General features: G+C 37.2%; 1 protein-coding gene across 3 annotated transcripts in view; it reads left to right on the forward strand.

Annotated features, from left to right (window-relative positions):
- TSNAX (translin associated factor X) overlaps positions 1-15,745 on the forward strand; it is a 91,504-nt gene extending 75,759 nt beyond the window's left edge. For 2 of the 3 annotated variants that reach the window (XM_058430538.1, XM_032136506.2), the window contains exons 5-6: positions 10,457-10,584; positions 13,755-15,745. In XM_058430538.1, the coding sequence (XP_058286521.1) occupies positions 10,457-10,584; positions 13,755-14,132 (506 nt within the window). In that variant the 3' untranslated portion in view covers positions 14,133-15,745. Of the gene's footprint in view, positions 1-10,456; positions 10,585-12,708; positions 12,874-13,754 lie in introns of all 3 variants that reach the window. The other variant, XR_004245005.2, reaches the window with a different exon arrangement.
- Positions 15,746-17,068: the final 1,323 nt, after the last annotated feature.

Genomic DNA, 17,068 nt, shown 5'->3' on the forward strand with positions numbered 1-17,068 from the left:
GGGAAAAAGTCTGGGGGAAGGGAGCCTTATTGATAACCATCACAGGACAGCAGGCATCCCAGCAAGTGAGAACACAGATTTTCTTTCTTTTCTTCTTCCTTCCTTCCTTCCTTTTCCTCTTCTACTCCTTTCATCCCCTATTGTTTAGGGGAGAGAGTATGATGAGAGAGGAACAGAGACTAAAGGAATGGTCAGGGGAATTGGAAGCTGAGAATGGGGGCAGGCCTGTGTGAATCCCCTACATTGGCAGGAACCCAGTTGCCTGATAACTGTCATTTTAATGGAGGAGGTCATAGGAAGAGTTTGATGATACTTTGCATATCAAATCGTGGCTCAGACAAGGGAAGTCAAAAGCCCTTTCCAACAGCATCTAAAAAATTAAGAAATGATTTGAGAATTATTGGAATGATTTGAGGAATAATTTGTTATATTTTATATCACTTGGTAAGCAGTTCTATAATATAGTTTAGTGTATTAAGAAAATAAAAATATAGTTAAAATTTGGGATTTATATTTATTTATATAGTACTTTATATTCCTGTTAAAATATCTTGAATATGACTCCAAGGGACAAGGTAGTTGAAAGTGCAGATGAGTTATTTAAGTGGTTATTATAAGGATTAAGCAAGATAGGAAGAGAATGTGGTCCTTTGGTATTAGGAAAGTCAATTTTAGAAGATCCCCAGATTGGTCTTAAGTTTTCTAGTCTGTGAGGTCTCCTTATAAGAGATAAGACTTGCTCAGTGAGGTGAAGTAGAAAGCCATAGACTTTGCCGTCAGACCTGGGCTTTTATATGTTTTAATATTCCATATCTCTGTAACCTTGGAACAAAGTGTACAACCTATTTGAATTTCAGCTTTCTTTCCTTTAGCATGAGAACATTAATAGCTACCTCCTGGATTTTTTGGAAATTAAATAAAACACATTTATGGAAAGCATTTCTTATTTTGTTTGGCGTATAACCATTAACAAATGTTCATTCCCGACCTTTCTTGAATTTAGCAAAATTAATCTGTAATACTGTACTAAATTTTAACATTTATTTTCATTTTGGATAAAAACTCAGTGGTGGTACCAATTTGCTCAATACTCGTTCTTCAGTGCTGCTGTAAAAGCCCTGCTTAGGGCTGGAAGTGGTAGCTCATACCTGTAATCCCAGCACTTTGGGAGGTCATGGTGGGAGGATCACTTGAGACCAGTCTGTGCAACTTAGCAAAACCCTGTCTCTACAAAAAAGTAAAAAAAAAAAAAAAAAAAAAAAAAAAGGAAATAAATAAAAATAAAAAAACCATTAGCTAGGCATAGTTGCTTGCTCCTGTAGTCCTATTTACTGGGGAGGCTAAGGCATGAGGATCGCTTGAACCAAGGAGTTTGAGGCTGCAGTGAGCCACGATTGTGCCACTGCACTCCAGCCTGTGTGACAGAGCAAGACCATGTCTCTTTTTAAAAAAAGAAAGACCCATTCCGGGCGCGGTGGCTTACGCCTGTAATCCCAGCACTTTGGGAGGCCAAGGTGGGCGAATCACCTGAGGTCGGGAGTTCGAGACCAGCCTAGACAACATGATGAAACCCTGTCTACAAAAATTAGCTGGGTGCGGCAGCAGGCACTTATAATCCCAGCTACTCGGGAGGCTGAAGCAGGAGAGAGAATCACTTGAACCCAGGTGGCGCAGGTTGCAGTGAGCCAAGATTGTGCCACTGCACTCCATCCTGGGCAACAGAGCCAGATTGTCTCAGGAAAAAAACCAAAACAAACAAAAAAACCCTACTCAGACAAAATCCAAATCAGTGGAATTCTGTTTAGAGTTTACTGTTGGTAGTATAAGCACACATACTTTACAAAGCTGAGGCACATAGATATATTTATTTTCAGTGTGCACGTCTTATATTTGAAAGTAGATTTTTAGCAGAGTGGCCTGTGAATCCAAAATAAGTCTGATTTCATTTTAACATTTCAGTGATTGATTTGGTGACGCTAACTTGTTTTAAAAATTCATGTGGTACTCAGAGAAATAGTTACAAGTGCAATTTTTAAAAATTGAGACATTACATACCACTTAACCCTTTTAAATTGAATAATTCATTTGTTTTTACTATTTTCACAAGGTTATGTACTTATCACTGTCTAATACCAGAACATTTCATCACGCTCAAAAGAAACCTACCTATTAGCAGTCATTCCCCATTCCCCCTTCTCCTAATACCAGGGTTAGCCCCTGGTCACCACTAATCTACTTTCTGTCTCTATGGATTTGTCTATTCTGGATATCATATAAATTGAATCAAACCATATATGGCCTCTTGCGTCTGGTTTATTTGAGCATGTTTTCAGAGTTCAGCTATGTCAGCATGTATCTGTATTTCGTTCCTTTTTAATAACTGAATTATAGTCTTTTATGGATATACCGTATTTTGTTAATCTGTCATCAGTTGGTGGACTTTTGGGTTGTTTCCACTTTTTGGCCTTTGTGAATAATAACTGCTGTTAATATTTGCCTACAAGTCTTTGTGTGAATATATGCTTTCAGCTCTTTTGGGTGTATATACCTAGGAGCGGAATTGCCGAATCATATGTTAAACAATATCTGAAAAAGCATTAAAACCAAGAAACAAAGTTGAGTCATGTGAGGTTCAAATTTATAATGAAACCTCTGTCATGTCTGTTTGCTTTTATATATAGTTTTTGATGGAGATTTGGACTGGATGTATATTGCTTAAATATTAAAGGAATATGTAAAAATAATCAGAAGCCTTTAACTGGGTTTCCCTGTTATATGTTCTAATAGGAGAACAAGGAAAAAAATAACAATTTACATAATAGCAACCTACAGACTTCTATCTTACTGGCAGCTGATTCTGTAAATAATTCTAATTGGATTTCATCCAAGGCAAAGACAGAAGGGGAAGGCATTGTTTGACGGAATATGGCAGTACGTTGAAAATTTTCACCTTGGGGATTATTCACTGAAAATAGCGGATGTCTTTTTTATCAGGTTGAAACATAACTTGTTTAAACATCCTCTTGCCTACATGTGACCAAAAATGCTTTTCAGTGTTTTGGGCCAGATGTCCTTGAACTTTCTCCACGTTATAGCATGAAACCTAATTTCTTTCTTTTTTTTTGAGATGGAGTTTTGCTCTTGTTGCTCAGGGCGAGATCTCGGCTCACCACAACCTCCGCCTGCTGGGTTCAAGTGATTCTCCTGCCTCAGCCTCCCGAGTAGCTGGGATTACAGGCATGTGCCACCACGCCTGGCTAATTTTGTATTTTTAGTAGAGACGAGATTTCTCCATATTGGTCAGGCTGGTCTCGAACTCCTGACCTCAGGTGATCCACCCACCTCGGCCCCGCAAAGTGCTGGGATTACAGGTGTGAGCCACCGCACCTGGCCCATGAAACCTAATTTCTATGGAGCAAAAATGGCCATCTCATCTCTGAAGTAACTTTTGTTAACACATTTCAAGGATAACTTATATAATGACTAGATATACTTGAAAATTAAATATCTGACACTCACCCACATTTAATAGAGATTGACACCAAAGATAAAGTTTAAGAACTCTTATTGCATATTCTCTCTTTTCCCTTTTAAAAAATCAAGACCCCAAATTCTGCCCTTCATCAGTTTGAACGCTAATCTTTTAGAAAGTATTTTAAATTAAGTACAACTAGATCTGAATAATTGAATAGCAAATTTTAAAATATTTTTGTTTGTTGAGGCACTTACAGTTTCATAGACCTTGGTGAGGAGAAACAGATTATTAGAAGGAATTTACGAGAAACAGTTGAGTCTCTTGTACATATGAGTATCTTTGGGAGAGGGCCAAGGAGCAAAGTCGTCTGGGCATTGTCCCCACCCTCAGAGTTCTAGGGTGCAAAATAGGTAATCAGACAGCTGTTTGTAATCTAAAACTGACTGAAACATTTAATTGAAATACAAGTTTTATATAGTGAGAATGAAGAGACGAGTGCCGCCTTGATTGGGGTGTATTAAAACATTTAAACTGTTGTAGGTAGAGAAAGATGTAAGAGTAAGGCTTCATAGTCACAGATTGGCGTGGAATCATGAAAGTATATAGTGTGTTTGGAAGACTACAGAATAAGGTTAAGCAAAACATGGAGAAAAGCTGAACCAGGAATTTATGTGGAAAAATGTTGAGAAAAATGGGTATGTTTTATATGGAGATGACTGTCAAGAAGCAGGTAAGGTGGGAAGGGCGTGAGCTTTTGAATTCTAGAAACTTTCACTATTTACTGTGTGACTTGGCTGAATTTCTTCTCTATGCCTCAATTTGTTCATTAAGGATAGTAATACAGTCACATAAGGTTATAGTGAGCATTAAAAAGACAGATGGAAAGTTCCAGATCCATACTCTTACATGTAGTAGACATTCAAGACTTAGTAAACTACTATTTTATTTTTTAAAAGTTTGTTGAGGGCTTCTGGGTGATACCCCTAAATAATTGAAAGCAGGGACTTGAACAGGTATGAATAGTCATGTTTACAGCAGCGTTACTCACAAAAGCCAAAAGGTGGAAGTGACTCAATTGTCTGTCTATAGATGAGTGAATAAACAAAATGTGGTATATGCATACAATAGAATATTATTCAGCCTTAAACAGGAAATTCTGACATATGTTACAACGTGGATGAAGCTTGAAGACATTATGCAAAGTGAAATAAGCCAATCAAAAGGGCAAATACCGTATTTATTACTTACATGAGGTACCTAGAGTAGTCAAAATCACAGAGACAAGAAAGCAGAATGGTGGTTGGCAGGAGCTGAGGGGAGGAGGGATGGGGAGTTAGATTAAGAAATGCTAGGTCCAGAGTTTCATTTTGGAAAGATTAATACAAGAATTCTGGAGATGAATGGTAATAATGGTTGTACAACATTATGAGTGTATTTAATACGCTAAACTGTACACTTAAAAATGGCTAAGCTGGTAAATGTTTGTTTTACCACAATTAAAAAACGGAGAAAAAATAAAATGAAACAGCTAATTTTTTAAAAAATCAAACGAATTCTAACCACTTCAGTTCTTTAAGCAAGATGCCATAATTCATTTTGTTGGGAGCAAATATTGCTTACTATATTGCAGTATTTGGCTTACAGAGATGATTGGAGTAAAAGCACATCTTAGAGTTTGCTCCTGCTCAAGGAAAGACTGAAATTCCTGTTTTCCTAGGTCCTCTGTGATAATTAAGGATTTTGTCCCAGGGTAGATTTCCGTTTGTTGAATAGAGTCCTTAAGGAGTTTTTGGACATGCGAAAGTAGAAATGGAGCTAAGTTGAGGGGAGGAACCAAAGAGCCTTGGATAACGAAAGATGAGTAATTTTAAATTTCATAGTTCCACAATGGAAGAGGGGAAAGAAAAGCAATAGGCAATCAAAAAAGTAGTATTTTTAAAACTACTCCTGCTTCTGAATGAATGTTATTGAACAAAGATGACAATTACGGAGACAATTATGTGGTAAAATGTCATGCATTTGTCCATGGAAAAAGTTTGTTCACCTTCATTAGTTGTAAAAAGTTGTTTTGTCCGTGAGTCAATTCAAAACATGGAAAATGGTTTTAGTGAATTTATTTTTAAAAATAATTTGTAATTAGTAAAATCAACTAGGTACAACTAAATTTCAGCCCTGGGCCTCAGTTGTCAAAGTACTAGATGCCATGATCTCTATGGTACTTTTAAAATTTGAAATATTTTGAACTATTCTTCCACTGAAATATGAAAAAAAAAAAGTACTTGAATGAAACTAAACTATATGGCAGCCAAACAGAAATGCTATTTGTTTCTGCAACAAGGCACTGCTGAATGATACAGAATATTAGTAGTATGTTGTTGCTTAAAGTGTTGTGGTCTTACCAACAGCTACATATGAAGTAATACTAAATTTAACAAATAGGATAAACAGTGTTACATTTGGCGGGGTGGAGAGAATAACAGCCCCGTTTCCATGTAATGCTGTTTATCCTATTTGTTGAATTTAATATTATTCAAGGCTCAGGAAAATATGTGTGTATTGCCTTCAACTGACATAGTTTTAGTTTTTATACTGTCTCCCTCCCTACCTATTGCCATGTCTAAGACAGGCACCTTGCCAGTTGTGTTTGATTCTGACCATTTAAAGCAGTGCTATTTTTTGCTCAACATGCATACAGATAGATGTTTATGTACCCAACTTGGAAATGCATGCCTTTGTGAGTTATGACTTAACTATAGCGTGATTTGAGGCTGATAATGTAAGTGGGGGTGAGATTAAGCATGGTCTTATAAGCCACGTTAGTGGTTTTGCCCTCTATTCTGAGCGCCATGGGAAGCTATTTGGGCTTTAAACTGGGGAGTGATGTGGTCGTTACGTATTAAAAAGACAAACAGTCTGCAGTGTGAGAATGGATGTGAAGAGGTCAAGAATAGATGGGGAGAGACCAGGACATGCTTAGAATTGGCAAAACTTGAGAGAACCGGGTTTGGAAGGAAGATAGTGAGTTCATTGTTGAAAGTGTTGATTTTGAGGTATCTTTGATAAGGATGTCAGATATTCATTTGGATGTGTGTGCCTGTTGGCGCTTACTTGAAACCAAGTATAGATGAACTGGAGGGAACCTAGGACTGCTAGAGGCAGAGACTTAAGAAGACATGACTAGAGAGGTAGAAAAGTGGGAAATCAGGAGATGATGCTGTCAAAGGAATCAAAGGAAAACTTGTTTAAAGAGGGGAAGTGGCACAAAATGCTGAATGCTGCTGAGATGAAGATGGAAAGAATGTCCATTAGTCTTATTTATTATGGTAATCTTAGCAAGAACTATTTTGTTTTAGAGATGTACCCAAGCTAGATTGAAGTAGGTTGAGAAGTGTGAGATGAAGTTACTGAGGAAATGATGTAGCCAGCTACTTCAAGAAACTTAGCTCTGAGGAGGAGGAGACGGAGCAATAGTTGAGAGGAAATGTAGGGTTCATGGATAGGACAGATCTGAGGGTGTTTCAATATTTCTGTAAGATTCAGTATAGAATAAAGTGGGAACACCTAGTACGTTAAAGGGAGAATTCATGTGAAGCTCCCAGTTGGTACTGAATCTTGATCTGAACCTAATACAGTGACTAGCCACAGAAAATGGAACACCTTCTCTAGGCAATAGGGCTGAAGGAGAAGTAATACCATTATTTATTTTCCTAATTCCCTGTTGTATTCATCAGGGTCCAAACAGGAAGCAGAAATTAGACGGTAATATGAACAGGGAAAGTTAAATACAACATACAGACTTATTAACCATATAGGGGATTATAAGAGTAAAAGAGAACTCTAAAGAGTACTGGAATCTCAGATGGAGTGAGCGGCCACTACCCCTAGGGCGGAGGCAGAGCACCCAAGGAAGTAAATTTGGCAGAACCCAACCCTCACCCTTCACAGGATGAGGTCCACACCATGCTGGAGAGGGTGGGCATGTCCCATCGGCTGGCAGAGACGTTTGCTGAGCTGTTGTGCTGATGGACCCTCTGGGAAGCTGTCCATGGGGAAGTGCCATGGAAAGGAATTCCCTGCCCAAGGAGGTGGCTTAATGGGAAGCCACTCTCCGGAGTACAAAAGAAGCTGTCCCCAGGCAGGTGCTACGTGCTGTTGGCCACCTTGAAGTGCTGGCTGCCCCACACTCAGGGCTGTGAAGAGGGGCACAGCAGAACCAGGCAGAGAGCTCTTTCTTTTACAGTTCTTTGAGCACCTAGCACCCTGTACCGACGAAGCTTAATATATTGCCAGCTGGCATAGGAGACATGCTTTAAGCATCTACCTCCTTTTTCTGAAATAATGGAACTAAGAGACAAAAATTGACAAGTGATACACCTATTACTGGTCTTTTAACTTAAAAAATTTTTTTTTTGCTGTAGTGACAGGCATCCTTGTATGTAAATCTTTGTGCATATCTTCTTGTTTAGCTCATAAGAGGCTAACCACATTAGAGCATAGAGATACGATTATGCATCTTTACGTTTTGCTGTTTGCTTTTGTGTGCATGAAGTATCTTTAGAAGGAAATGAGAAATAGAGATTTTCTTTAGGGGGGGAACTGGCTGGTGTCACCTATTCATAAAACTAATTCATAAAATTAAACATTTAATTAAAAATATTTTTAATTATAAATATAAATGACATCATCTGTTTTGTTAAACTTAACCTTGTTAATGTTTAATTTCTCAGAACATTATGGTTTGTTAAATTGTCCCTTCTGACCTATATTTGGGCATCATTTGCAGCTCAGAATGAGTCAGGATATTTTCATTTAGTCAAGTTTCTTCTTAGTGCTATCAAAACCAGGGTCACCCATTTTCCCTTGTATCCTGGACCTTTGCCTGGCATTTGATGTGATGATACTACAGCTGTTAGCCTTCCCAACACTGTTGCTGCCAGACCAGAAGTGTAGTGTCAGGTGGGGGAGACTTGTAAGTAGCAGGACTCTGTCATAAAAAATGTTAGAGAACTTAAATATCCTGTTAAGTTCTGAGTTTTCTTTGCATAATCAGAAATGTATTCTCTTGCTATTTTTACAGCAAACCCTTAAAAAGTTTCTTAAACTAACAATAATGATAATTAAGAAATGCTTTTTCCCTGTATCACCTTTTAGATTAAGACATAAAATAATATTGAAAATATTGGCTATGGAATGTAGTGTTTTTTGTTTTTTTTTTTTTTTGAGACAGAGTCTTGCTCTTTTGCCCAGGCTGGAGTGCAGTGGCACAATCTCGGCTCATTGCAAGCTCCGCCTCCCGGGTTCACGCTATTCTTCTGCCTCAGCCTCCCAAGTAGCTGGGACTACAGGCACCCGCCACCATGCCCGGCTAATTTTTCGTAGAGACGGAGTTTCACCGTGTTAGCCAGGATGGTCTTGATCTCCTGACCTCGTGATCCGCCAGCCTTGGCGTCCCAAAGTGCTGGGATTACAGGCGTGAGCCACTGGTGCCCGGCCAGAAAGTAGTTGTTTTAAAACACTTGGAAAAGTATAGTACTGTAGGCGTGTAACAAAATTGCACTTGTGCCCTTTACATTTATATAAACATTTTTTAAAGTATTTAAGTTACATTTTGATCTTTACCAAAATTTGCTCTTCAATTCAAGGGTTGTTTCTATCTTGTACAAAATTGTATTGCATAGCTCTTTTTTTTTTTTAAACTTAAACTACCAAAGCAGAAAGGAATTATCTAGTCTTAGATCCATTTTGAACTATGAAGAGAGAAATGGTATTTTGACACTTTTACATATATTACTTAAAGTGATTTTGCCTATTAAAACTTTAAGAAAAATCCAAATGACTTTTTTTTTTTTTTTTTAGACGAGTCTCGCTCTGCCGCCCAGGCTGCAGTGCAGTGGCACAATCTTGGCTCACTGCAAGCTCCGCCTCCTGGGTTCACGCCATTCTCCTGCCTCAGCCTCCTGAGTAGCTGGGACTACAGGTGCCCGCCACCACGCCTGGCTAAGTTTTTTATTTTTAGTAGAGACGGTTTCACTGTGTTAGCCAGGATGGTCTGGATCTCCTGACCTCGTGATCCACCCGCCTTGGCCTCCCAAAGTGCTGGGATTACAGGCGTGAGTCATCGCGAACAGCCCAAATGATTCTTAATTTTATGTCTCATTTGTTTGAGTCATTGCTTCATTACCCAGCAAAATAAAACAAAAATTAATTTGTATAATTTTTATTAAAGCCTATCAAAATTTATGGAATAGGCTTTTCTTTTCTTTTGCTTTTTTTTTTTTTCTTGCGACGAAGTCTCACTCTTGTCCCCCAGGCTGGAGTGCAGTGGCGCAATCTCGGCTCACTGCAACCTTCAGCTCCTGGGTTCAAGTGATTCTCCTGCCTCAGCCTCCCGAGTAGCTGGGATTATGGGCTCCTGCCACCACACCCAGCTAATTTTTTTTGTATTTTTAGTAGAGATGGGGTTTCGCCATGTTGGCCAGGATGGTCTCAAACTCCTGACCTCAGGTGATCCACCCACCTCGGCCTCCCAAAGTGCTGGGATTACAGGCGTGAGCCACTGCGCCTGGTCAGAATAGGCTTTTCTTAAATCCTTATTACTTAAACTCTTAAAAAATTTTTTTTTCTGGCTAGGCACAGTGGCCCAGAGATTACAGGTGCCCGCCACCACATCCCACTAATTTTTGTATTTTTAGTAGAGTTGGGGTTTTGCTATGTTGGTCAGGCTGGTCTCCAACTCCTGACCTGAAGTGATCCACCCACCTTGGCCTTTTAAAGTGCTGGGATTACAGGCGTGAGCCACCGCGCCTGGCCCCCCGGCCATTCTTTCTATTCTAAGTACCTGGTCTAGTATTGGCATTATAGTAGGCATCCATTAAGCTTTTTTTTTTTTGAGCTAGATGGTGATCAATTTGAAGTTTTTTATTATGACATTCTTACTAATTAAGTGCTTATTCTTGGTAATTTTCTTTGTTGCGTTTTCAGGACTACAGGAATATGTAGAAGCTGTCTCTTTTCAACACTTCATCAAAACACGATCATTAATTAGTATGGATGAAATTAATAAACAATTGATATTTACGACTGAAGACAATGGGAAAGAAAATAAAACTGTGAGAATTTAAAATTTATTTCACATTTATTGTATAATTTATGTAACAGTATGATGATTCTGGTAGATTTACTGGCTTATGCCAAGATTGAGATGGGAATGTTCTTTCTAAAGTATGGTTTTGTAGAGTCTCAACTAGGAAATGGTCTTTTTAAATGTTTCAGTTAGTGGATAGAACAAGAACAACTCTGGGCATATTGGGAAAGTAATGCTCTTTACCTACAGCATTATGGAGTGCTTACTGTAAGTCCTCTTTTGGTTTTACTCTCTATTTTTCACGTGCCCTTTGTAAGCACTGTCTTATTCAATCCTTTTATTAACCGTATGTGGTAAGCATTATTACTCTCATTTTACAGAGAAAGAAACAGGCTTTTAGAGAGGTTAAGTAACTTGCCAGAAGCCACACAACTAAAAAGTGTGGCAGAGCTAAGATTTGAAGTTAGGTATTTTGAATCCAAGCCTGTGCCCTTGTCCACTCTGCCAGTGCTTCCCACAGTGTGCTACAGGGATCCCTTGCATCAGGTACCTACCTCAAAGGGTTGTTTTAAAGGATTTAACTTAAAGGTTATTAATTAGGCAATATACAGCAGCACCTGACACGTAATATACATTATATACAGCACCTGACATGGAAGTACTGAGTAGTTTGCCGTTATAGTTTTTATATAGTGAGAGCTGTTGATCATTTACTCAATTCATAATGCTTGTATCTGAAATTTATGTAGCTTTTCTGAATTAAGAAAAAAACTTTGCAGTTTGACTTAAATACTATTTTTTTCCTTCTGAGTTTCAAGATATAACATTCAGGCAGTAAGGTAAGCTGTATTGACTATTTGATACTTTCTGAGATACCAGTACACTTAAAGATAAAATTAAATATTTTTAAATTTTTCTTTATTTTTTGTCTTTTTAAAATTATTTTTAAAAACACCATATATTCAGGATAGGTAGGCAGGAGATGGAAGACACTGTAGAAATAATATTTTCTTGAATATCAACTAAAATTAATACAAATGAGACTAATTTGGCATGACAGGTATAACTTACTTTAAGGAAGCCATGTATTAACTTTTTAGATTTTATGAAGTGTATTAAGGAGGAAATTTATTTTGAGAAGTAAAATGTCTTTATATTTTTTATTCATATAGTGTAGACTGAATTACACAAAGAAGTAAAGTAGGCCTATTTGACCCTGCTTCTCACATGATATTAGGGAAGTTACCACACTTTCCTTTAAAGTTCTCTGTGTATCAAAATGAAAATATTGGAGAGAAGGCCAGAAAATGGAGAGTCAAAGTACTGTTTTCAGGACTTAGGTACTAGATTATTTTAAGATTATGGGGCTATAATATTCATATACACGTTTCAAATAGTTTAAGACTGTGTTCATAAATAAGTTTTAGTGCTAAAGATGCTTGGTGCTGAAATTTCTGGGAATTTGATTGGGAAAGGTATTTTGCTCTGACTTGCCTGTTGAGAATATTGTCAAAACTATTTAATTTTTATTTTAAAAAGTTTTGTGAAAAATTTCAAACATGCAGAAAAATAGAATGGAAACAATAGTGCCACTAACTAGCTATCATATTCCCGTAGCTCAACATCATATTACCTGTGATGTTTCTCGGACCCCATTTCTTATGCTAAATGATGAGGACGTTGCACCAGATGGTCTCTGCAGAGTCCAAACAATGTTAGGATTCATGTATTAGATACATAGCAAAGAGTGATCTTAAGAAAGCTATCTCCCTCGTCTCAGCTTATATTTATGTAACTTCCTTTAAACTTTACTCAAAATAATTATCTCATTAGTTCCTCAAATGCACAATTCTTACCTGTACGCCTTTGTAGGTCCCACTACCTGAAATGTCCTTTGATGTAACTGCAAATTCACCTACCCTTTTATACATACAGTCTTTTAATAACAATTTAGGCATTGTCTCTACCAGAAAGAATTCAGTAGAGGGAAATTGATGTGGAGAGAGACTTCATGATGATAGTAATCATGATAGCAGCTAGCATTTGTTGAATATTTACTTTGTGTTGGGCATTATGCCAAGAACTTGGTAAATGTTATTTAACCCTTAAAATAAACCTCTGAGGTAGGTACTGTTATCCCATTTTACAGATGAGGAAACTGAGGTTTAGAGAGATGAAATAACTTGCCCAAGGGCATACACCTTATGAAGCAAGGTCCTGGAAGAGGTGGGAGGAGATGGGTCAAGGTCATTTGGAAGAGTTAACCTCAAACAAGAGGAGGGACAACTCATCATCTGAGACTGGAGGATAGAAGGTAAAGATGGGTGTGCATATAATTTTTTTTTTTTTTTGGTAGGGATAAAGGCAGTTGCAAGAAATTGTGCTAGGTAAGCTGGCAAATGACCAGGTCACTGAAATTGGGCAAGATTGTCTACTGAAAGTGAAGAGGTTTGGGATTTGAGTAGAGCACTGAAGAGAGTGGTGAAAGGATTGAAATTGTGTTTGAAGAGGCTGGAAAGAGAACCATCTAATGATAAGTAAAAGGATTGGAGAGTAATTTGTAGCGGTACAGACCCTGCAGTTTTGATTACCATTTTTTTTTTTTAACTCAGTGAGTGGTACTCAGCCACCTGAATAAAGGACTAATGAGTAGATTTTAGTATTGATTGAGGATTCTGTTTTTGATGGGTAGGTGCAGTAGAAAATATAGCAGTCTAAGGGAATTGAGGATGCAGTGAGAGAGTAATAAATCGTGATGGTCAGGGCTGAGTAGGGAAAGACAAAAGCCAGAAAAAGACTGAGCTTCTTAGGAAAACATTAATGGATCACAAACTTGGAGGGCCGTATGGTTTTTCATTTAAGTAAGTAAGTGTCGTGCAATAAAGTTACCAAGCCTTGTTGAAGAATATTTTTATTTTGTACGTCAAGTGGAGTTGGAAATAGTTGGTTTCATAATGATATATTTCAAAAGTATCTTGAAGTCATCTGGTTCAATTCACTACCCAGGGCACAGATTCCTCCTTTAACATCCCAAATGGTTATTAAGCAAAATAGATGTATTTTATTTAGAAGAAATTAGTATGACTGATTTGCTATTGATTTTGTACTTCTATAATAAATGTGATACATGCTATATTCACTCTTTTTCACAGTGTTCTTTCTTGTGTGTGTGTGTGTGTGTGTTTTTTTTACCAGCCTTCCTCTGATGCACAGGATAAGCAGTTTGGTACTTGGAGACTGAGAGTCACACCTGTCGATTACCTTCTGGGAGTAGCTGACTTAACTGGAGAATTGATGCGGATGTGTATTAACAGTGTGGGGAATGGGGACATTGACACCCCCTTTGAAGTGAGCCAGTTTTTACGTCAGGTTTATGATGGGTTTTCATTCATTGGCAACACTGGACCTTACGAGGTTTCTAAGAAGCTGTATACCTTGAAACAAAGTTTGGCCAAAGTGGAGAATGCTTGTTATGCCTTGAAAGTCAGAGGGTCAGAAATTCCAAAACATATGTTGGCAGATGTGTTTTCAGTTAAAACAGAAATGATAGATCAAGAAGAGGGCATTTCTTAGAATCTAACATTACTCAGTTACTAATTCTTTTGAGAACTCCTAAGAGACCAATTTGTAAGACTTATTTAGTATTTCATTTAACTTTATTGTGGCTTTTACATAGAAACATAATCAGTTATACTTGTTTTAAATTGTATACAAGCTGTACATAAAATTAGCCAAATGAATCATTTCTTATATCTTATTCATGAAAGTTTGCATACAGATGTTTGCATATATGCCTTTTTGAATTTTTGCTGGTTAACCTTTATCATTTATCTTTGTAATGTGAACATGCTTCAGAGTGTACTTTTTGCAATAACCTATGTTAATTTACTTTTTCTGAAGTTTGGAGTGATAATTTTTAGTGGAAGCAATTTGTAATTTAAGTTGGTGATTTTGTTATATATAGAAAAGATTTTTTAGTTAAACTTCTGGACTTGAGCGTCCTGTTTAAATTTCTTGTTAATATTGTGCCAAGCCTCAAAAATAGGCTTATTCCATGGAACAAGAATTAAAAATGAATAAGCTCTCACTATATAATTTAAATACAAGTTTAGGCTAGGTGTGGTGGCTCACGCCTGTAATCCCAGCACTTTGGGAGGCCGAGGTAGGCAGATCACGAGATCAAGAGATCAAGACCAGCCTGACCAACATGGCGAAACCTCGCCTCTACTAAAAATACAAAAATTAGCTGGATGTGGTGGCACGTGCCTGTAGTCCCAGCTACTTGGGAGGCTGAGGCAGGAGAATCGTTTGAACCCAGGAGGCAGAGGTTGCAGTGAGCCGAGATTGCGCCACTGCACTCCAGCCTGGGTAACAGAGCAAGACTCCATCTCAAAAAAGAAAAGAAAAAAAAGTACAAGTTTATAAAGTATTATAGTGAAAAATTCACATTCTGGCTGATTTTAGGCCATTTAAAATTTATATAAAACAACCTTCCATAAAAATTTGACAGGTGCCCAGATGTTACTTTCTCCATTTATTTTTTGTTTTTTTTTAATCACAGAAGGTCTGATAGAGAATTGGAGCTAAATTATAATATTTTTGTTGGTAAAGTTGAATTATATACTTGTACATACAATGGAAATGCTTTTAGTAGTGATTATTTAGCAATTTTTGTTTTTGTTATATTAGGCATGTTTGGAGGCTTTCCTATTCTAGCGTTTAAATTTAAATTTTATTAAAATTAAATAATTTAAATCTAGCGTTTAAATTTAAATAATTTAAGTCTAGCATTTACATTTAAATAATTATAATGAAGTTTTGAAATACTAAGTTAATCCAGACCTTTAGTTGTCCCGTGGTGTGAATAAAGTTGCCAAAGAAAATGTATTATGAACAATTCAGCAATAAGACAATTGTCAACACAGTGGAGAATAACAATGGTAATCGTTAGTAATATTTAGAATTGGAATTTGCCTACTAAAATAGTTATAGATGATTACTTGTGATGTGAAACTGAATTGAGCATGACAACCAGACATTTCCAGTTGGTTTTGTAAGTTTTGAGAATCTAGATACTGGGTTTTATTTTTTGAAAGATTAGCTCTGTTTGTAAGGGCTGATTCCTTGAAAATGTAATTTTCCAGAAAAACACCTAAAGAAAATAAAACATGGACATGCCTAGTAAATTCTGTTTTTTTGTTTGTGTTAGTGATGGTGGGCTTTTTGGTTTCCCAACTCACCTGTAGTCAACTCACTACAGGTGAGTTGGTGCCATTGCTACTGATATATCTCCACAGTTCATGTCATACTAGTACTGTGGGTGTTATGCCAACTCTGAGTGTCTCACTTTTAAAAATGCTTACTATGATGGTATCATGTGTGGTAACAGTTTTCATCTTTAATAGAAAAAGAAACTGGTTCTAGGTCATATGGTAAGTTGCTGACAAAATTCTGAAAGAATATTGGGTTCTTTCATAAATAATTTCCGGCATGTATTACATCAGTGAATTTTTTTATTTTTTTAGACTTAGTCTCTCTCTATTGCCCAGGCTGGAGTGTAGTGGCATGATCTTGGCTCACTGCAGCCTCCACTTCCTGCATTCAAGCGATTTTCCTTCCTTAGCCTCCCAAGTATCTGGGATTACAAGCACATGCCACCATGCCTGGCTAATTTTCTATTTTTAATAGAGATGGGGTTTTCATCATGTTGGCCAGATTGGTCTCAAACCCCTGACCTCAAGTGATCCTCCCACTTCAGCCTCCCAAAGTGCTGGGATTACAGGCGTGAGCCACCGTGCGCAGCCTACATCAGTGATTTTTAAAGTACACATTGAGTGCCCGGGGGCTTTTTGAAGGTGCCTCAAAGAAAGATGATATTTAAATTAGATTGGCAGAACAGATTTGAAAATTTAATCCAATCCCTTTATGTCTACATAAGACTTACTTTAGATTCAGACACACAAGTAGATTGAAAGTAAAAGGATGGAAAAAGATATTCTATGCAAACAATAACCAAAAGAGAGCTAGAGTGGCTATATGAATAATATCCAACAAAATAGACTTTAAGAAAATTATTTTTTGCTAGAAACACCATATAATAAAAGACTCAACCCATCAAGAATACATAACAATTATATATGTGTGTGTATACATGTACACACATATTTCTAACAGAGCCCCAAAATACATAAAGCAAAATTTAAGTGGAGAGAAATAGACAATTCAACAGTAATCATTGTAGATTTCAGTACCCCACTTCCAATGGCTAGGACACCATGACAGAAGATCAGTAAGGAACTTGAACCACTCTGTAGACCAATTGGATTTAACAGACATATATATACAGAACACTCCACCGAACAGCAGAATACATATTTTTCTCAAGTGCACATGAAACACTCTTTGCAAAATTTCAGACCACAAAACGTCTCAATAAATTTAAAAATACTGAAATCATACAAAATGTGTTCTCTTACCACAATGGAATGAAACTATAAATCAATAGAAGG

The sequence above is a fragment of the Hylobates moloch genome, unplaced genomic scaffold (assembly GCF_009828535.3).
Source record: "Hylobates moloch isolate HMO894 unplaced genomic scaffold, HMol_V3 SCAFFOLD_18, whole genome shotgun sequence".
Classification (NCBI taxonomy): domain Eukaryota; kingdom Metazoa; phylum Chordata; class Mammalia; order Primates; family Hylobatidae; genus Hylobates; species Hylobates moloch.